Here is a 6,000-nt window from a genome sequence, read left to right as displayed (position 1 = left end):
TATGCACGAAGTGAAGTGCACCCTTTGAACTGATAGGCTTTTGGTTACTCAAGAATACGCAAATCGTGGAGAAGGAGAAGAAGCAGTCAAATAGAAATAGGAGAAGAACCAGAGTGAAAAAGGAGAAAATAACAGTTAAAGGGGGAAAGATCTGCTTATTTGAAAGAATCCGGATTCTCACTTGATCCTCTTTACGAGGATTTTAAGAATCCATGAATCATATTCGTTCATACATTGTACGGTCATAAATCATTTTAAATATTTTATTTTAAATTAAATACAAACACTAGCTGATAAAAACTGACCGTACGATATATGATAAACAGACACAATTTACGAATGTCTGGGATGATTACCAAAAGAATCCAAAGAGGATCCTGTTGGTATTCAAAAGAAGAAGAAAATGAGAAGCAGGCTTGGAAGTCGCAAGCACACTACTGATGTGATAGAAGCAAAACAAACACAGAGAATTTAAAACAAGAACAACATGAAAAACGAACATGAAAGACTCTCAAAATCATATTCACACAAAAAATACGACACTTATGTGTCTAATCATAATACCTAATCACCGTAACGACTCCAGAACACAAAAAGATTATTTGATCACATAAACTATAATAAACCCATTATTTTAATAGATCCATTTATCTTCAATCAGATTATTATTATTTGATATATATGTTGTTAATATGAATGTCGAGAAAAAAAATATAAAACTTACAACTAAATTAATACATGGATTTAGCCAGGTAAACTAAAACAGTGTGTTCTCTTCTTTGCACACCTGTTCAAATCCTCATTCCTGTAGTTTTGATGAATTTAGTTAGAATATAGCTTGTATCAAAAGAAATAAACAAAAACTACAATTACATCAAATAGTGATTATGATGAAGAAAGTCGAGATTTTACCGTAAAACCATTTTGTAAGTTTTCTCCTTCCATTAATTTGGAATTCATTCTCAACCTATGATTGATGAGCGTACAATTTAGGTTTCTTTTGGTGTTTTCCTTTCTTTGATGACTCCCACAAGCGCGTTGGCAATTCTGACTATTAACGTCACAAAGTTAATGCAGGTCATGATTTTGAAAGTTTGATTTTCCAAATGGATTGTGATGGTCAGATCTAGCAAGGCTTCTGCTGTAGTTCGTATATATATCGTCAACGAAGTTGAACCAATGAACTTTAGACCATAGTTACGTGATACTTATTTACCAATACTTATTTACCACTACTAGCTTAAGCTAATTCCTGATAAACTTTCATTGATCCAAGGCTCTACAAATCTGCAAAATCCGGGGATGTTTACATCCTCAAGCAACTTCTTAACGATAATCGGAGCCTACTGTATCAACTTACACCCCGAGGAAACACAGCCCTCCATGTCGCAGTTCAGTTCGGACATAACAATGTTGTCACTGAAATTTATAGCAGATGCAGGTCCCTTCTCACACAGCCAAATTTGGATGGAGATATATACGCTGCTGTTAATATGAATGTCGAGAAAAAAAAAATATAAAACTTACAACTAAATTAAGACATGGATTTAGCTAGATTAACTAAAACAATGTGTTCTCTTCTTTGCACACCTGTTCAAATCCTTATTCTCGTAGTTCTGATGAATTTAGTTAGAATATAGCTTGTATCAAAAGAAATAAACAAAAATTACAATGACATCAAGGGAATTGTTATAGGCAATTCAAAATTCTCATTCCACACTCCAAACTTTCTATATTTAGAAAGAAAAATACACTTGCGAGGAGTGTAGAATAAGATTTTTAGAGTGCCAATAACAATTCTCTTATATCAAATAGTGGTCATGATTGATGGGCGTACAATTTTCCTTTCTTTGAAAGTTTGACTTTCCAAATGGATTGTGATGGTCCTACTCCATATATCGTCAACGAAGTTGAACTTTCCAAATAAGTAGAGAAAGACAAAATAAAGAATGTTAGAGGAGGGGATGAAAAGAGAAAGGAAGAGGTCCTGCTCCATATATAGTCAACGAAGTTGAACTTTAGACCATAGTTACGTGATACTTACTTACCACTACTAGCTTAAGCTCATTCCTGATAAACTTTCATGGATCCAAGGCTCTACGTATCTGCAAAATCCGGGGATGTTTACATCCTCAAGCAACTTCTTAACGACAATCGGAGCCTGCTGTATCAACTTACACCTCAAGGAAACACAGCCCTCCATGTCGCAGTTCAGTTCGGACATAAAAATGTTGTCGCTGAAATTTATAGCAGATGCAGGTCCCTTCTCACACAGCAAAATTTGGATGGAGATACTCCTTTACATGTGGCTGCAAGGGTTGGTTCCTTCTCTATAGTGTATTATCTGGTTCGTGAAATTCAATTAATGTCACAGGAAGATTTCATGAACACGAACATTGGCGTGTTTGAGACGCTGAGAATTGGAAACAAGGGGAACAACACGGTCTTGCACGAAGCTGCAAGGAATGGTCATGTAAAAATTGTTGAGTTCTTGCTCAAAGTTGATCCCAAATTGGCCTGTTTTGAAAATGACAACGGCGAATCTCCCTTGTACCTGGCTGCAAGAGGGGACGTGGTAGAGATCGTGAATCAAATTTTAAGATCAACTCCATCATCAGCTCATGGCGGACCAGAAGGCGAAACGGCTTTGCATGCTGCTGTAATTGAGAAGCATTTTGGTACGTCATACTTTGGCTCCCTTTATGTTTTAGCTTCTCTTTGCACTTAACGGTTTAATTATTCATCATCAAACAGTCGGCACTAGCATAATTCCTCTTTTATTTTAGTTGCTCAAGTTCAGTATTTTCTTATAAAAACTTAATTTCGTTATTGTAGATATCGTGGAAGTACTCCTAAGGTTCAAACAGCAACTTGTCAAAGAAACTGATCACCAAGGCAGGACTCCTCTCCACTATGCAGCATCCCTTGGAGATCACAAAACAGTTCGACGATTACTAGAAATCGATACTTCTACTGCGTATGTTCTGGATAAAGAGGGCCAGTCACCAATTCATGTTGCAGCAAGGGAAGGGCGTGGCAGTGTCATTAGGGAAATTATTCAACATTGCCCAGATTCGGGAGAACTAGTTGACCCTTTTGGGCGAAACACTCTTCATATTGCCATCCAAGGTGGGCAAGTAAATGTTGTCAGGTATATACTAGAAACACCCGATCTGGAGGGGCTCATAAATCAGCCGGATGTTGATGGAAACACGCCTTTGCATCTCGCAACCATAGAGAGAAAAACATGGATTTTGTACTACTTGACGCGGGATGGAAGAGTAAATCAAAGATCTAAGAACAAATATGGCCAGACAGCATCTGATGTTGATAGATCAATCAAAGAATGCAGTCTTAGATTTCCCATGGTAAGTACCAAAAACATAACTAATCTCCTTTATTTATGATTGATCTAAATGCTTAACTACAACAGTTCATCTGCTGTAAACTGCTAACGTGCAGAATGTAATCCGTAAGCCTCATGCTTGGTTAGGCAACATCAAATTTTACCAAAAAGCAGAACGGGCAGAAGCCAGTGCAGTGCAAACTTACAGGGAAATGGGCCAGACCCTTTTGGTGGTTGCAACACTTATTACAACTATAACATTTACAGCTGCATTCACAATGCCCGGAGGCTATAACAATGATGTCGGTCCACACCAAGGAGTGGCTCTTCTGCAGTCAAATGAACATTTCAAGTGGTTCATAATCACAGACACCATTGCGATGACTTGCTCAATAAATGCAGCTTGCCTTTTGTAGACATCAAAATTTCGGTGAAATGAATGTTGACCAATAATTAAAATTTTCAATGTTCACGTGTCACATAAATTTTATATGTAGCATGTGATTCAACGAAAAAATCGAAATAAATTGGAAAAGTCATCAAATATGACACGTGTCAATACCTGGCAGAAATGATTTATTTCATCTGATTATTTAAATCCAAAAATCAAGTTTTGAAATTCTATAAATAGGAGGCCAATGCATTCATTTAGGAGGAAGAAGGAAGGAGAAGGAGAAAGGAAAAGAAGGGAGAGGAAGGAAGAAAGAAAGAAGCCTTGAAACTCTAAAGCTCTCAAGCAAACCCCGAAGAATCAAGAAAGCACTTTTCGTTCATCGTTCATCATCCATCAACCTTCAAGATCAAGCCCCAACGCCCTTGAAGAACTTCCACCAACTCAAGATCAAGCCCCGACGGCCCATTGAAGAAAGTGTTCATCGTTCATCATCCGTTCATCCTTCAAGATTAAGCCCAGAAGCCCTTGAAGATCCGTTCATCCTAAGATCAAGCCCCAACGGCCCCTTTGGATCAACAACCTCAACAAATCCACACATCCGTTCATCCTTCAAGATTAAGCCCAGAAGCCCTTGAAGATCCGTTCATCCTAAGATCAAGCCCCAACGGCCCCTTTGGATCAACAACCTCAACAAATCCACACATCCGTTCATCCTTCAAGATTAAGCCCAAAAGCCCTTGAAGATCCGTTCATCCATCAACCTTCAAGATCAAGCCCAACGCCCCTTGAAGATCCATTCATCAGCTGTGCATCCTTAGATCAAGCCCCGACGGCCCTTTGGATCAACAACTCATCCACAAACCCACACCCTACGAAGATAGAATCAGAGGACCAAATTACAAAGAGATTGTAACCCCAAAATCATTAATACAAAAATATATTTTGTACACGTATTCTTGTCTCTCTGGTTTCAGGAAAAATTCGTGTTTACAAATTTGGCACGCCCGGTGGGACCATCTCTACCTCTCATCTCTATCCTCAAATCATCAAAAAAACGCAAATGGCATCAAGAAAGGATCAAGCTGTTCCTGCAGTCAAAGCGAAGAACAAGAACATTATCACCGCAACTGGTGATATTTCGGGCATCACAACCCGAAGTGAAGCAAGAGCTCTTTTTGCCGTGGCTTCCGCCCCTGCATTAACTCTGTCAAAGGAACAAGAGCACCTGAGGCACGAGCCTGTGATCACCCTAGCCTCGCTAAGGGCATCAAGAGGGGAAAGCCTGAGGAAATACTCAGAGTCCCTACCCTCCGACGCTGATTCGAGCGGCAGTACAACCATGCAAGTCATGACCACTGGAGCAACTTCAATCGAGGAGCAACTAGCTCAGATGAATGAAGCAATCACAAAGCTCACACGGAATGCAGAGGAGAAAAACTTGCAAACCGCCGGACTCATCAACCGTCTGGAGGCACAGCATGGCGTCAAAATGAAACCAAGCTCTCTTCCAACTAAGAAGACCGAAGAAGGCTTTAACTCAAATGCCTACGAACCCATGTCAAAGGCTAGGCATGACTTTGCTTCCTCTTCAAATCACACCGACGATGACAAAGAACTTAACCTCACCAAAACTCAAAAGAAGTTGAAGGAGCATGGTTACGGAGTTGACAACAACAAAGCCGGACTTGGCTTCACACCAAATGCACCCGTGAAGATTTCAAGCAAGGTGAAGAAAGCTAGCGCTCAACACATCAGCGTGAGCATTGAACAAGACCAAAAGGAGCCTAAACCCGCCCCTCGGCCGTCGGTCTTCGATAGGATGAGCCATTCAAGCTCCAGAATTTCAACGCTTAATCGCATTGGTAGTCAAGGCCGAACCTCTGTCTTCAAGAGGCTTAGCGTGCCAACATCCCAAAGCTCTGTTTTTGAAAGGTTGTTAAAGCCTAAGAAACAAAGCAACACAGCTATCTCTCCTCTGCGACCATCAGCTTCGGAAAGATTTGAAGATAATGAGAAGCCTTTTGGAAAGAGGAAGACAACACCAAAGGAAGAAAAGTTCGATGGGTTAGCAGAAAAAGGCGACGTTCAAAGCTTGATTCCTTCAAGGATGAAGCGCCAAGCAATCCTAGAGGTCGACACAAAAGGACCACTGAAGGTAAGGAGGCGCATCGTCGTCCACACTGGCAAATCTTCATGCCAACAAACCCAAGAGGACGGCACTGAAGATGAAATCCCTAAGAAAGATGTCACTTCTGGCTCT

The 6,000-nt window shown here is 40.2% G+C and overlaps 1 protein-coding gene across 1 annotated transcript; it reads left to right on the top strand.

The window, feature by feature from the left end:
* The first annotated feature begins 2,045 nt into the window (after window positions 1–2,045).
* On the top strand, window positions 2,046–3,762 carry LOC125468404 (protein ACCELERATED CELL DEATH 6-like). Its single transcript, XM_048564088.1, has 3 exons — window positions 2,046–2,678; window positions 2,836–3,368; window positions 3,463–3,762. Exons 1-3 carry the CDS (start codon window positions 2,084–2,086, stop codon window positions 3,760–3,762), a joined length of 1,428 nt encoding a protein of 475 aa, XP_048420045.1. The 5' UTR covers window positions 2,046–2,083.
* Window positions 3,763–6,000: the final 2,238 nt, after the last annotated feature.

This window comes from the organism of the source record quoted next, unplaced genomic scaffold (genome assembly GCF_019419815.1).
Source record: "Pyrus x bretschneideri cultivar Hongxiangsu unplaced genomic scaffold, Pyrus_bretschneideri_v1 Contig38, whole genome shotgun sequence".
Lineage (NCBI taxonomy): Eukaryota > Viridiplantae > Streptophyta > Magnoliopsida > Rosales > Rosaceae > Pyrus > Pyrus x bretschneideri.
This window is presented reverse-complemented; position numbering and strand designations above follow the sequence as displayed.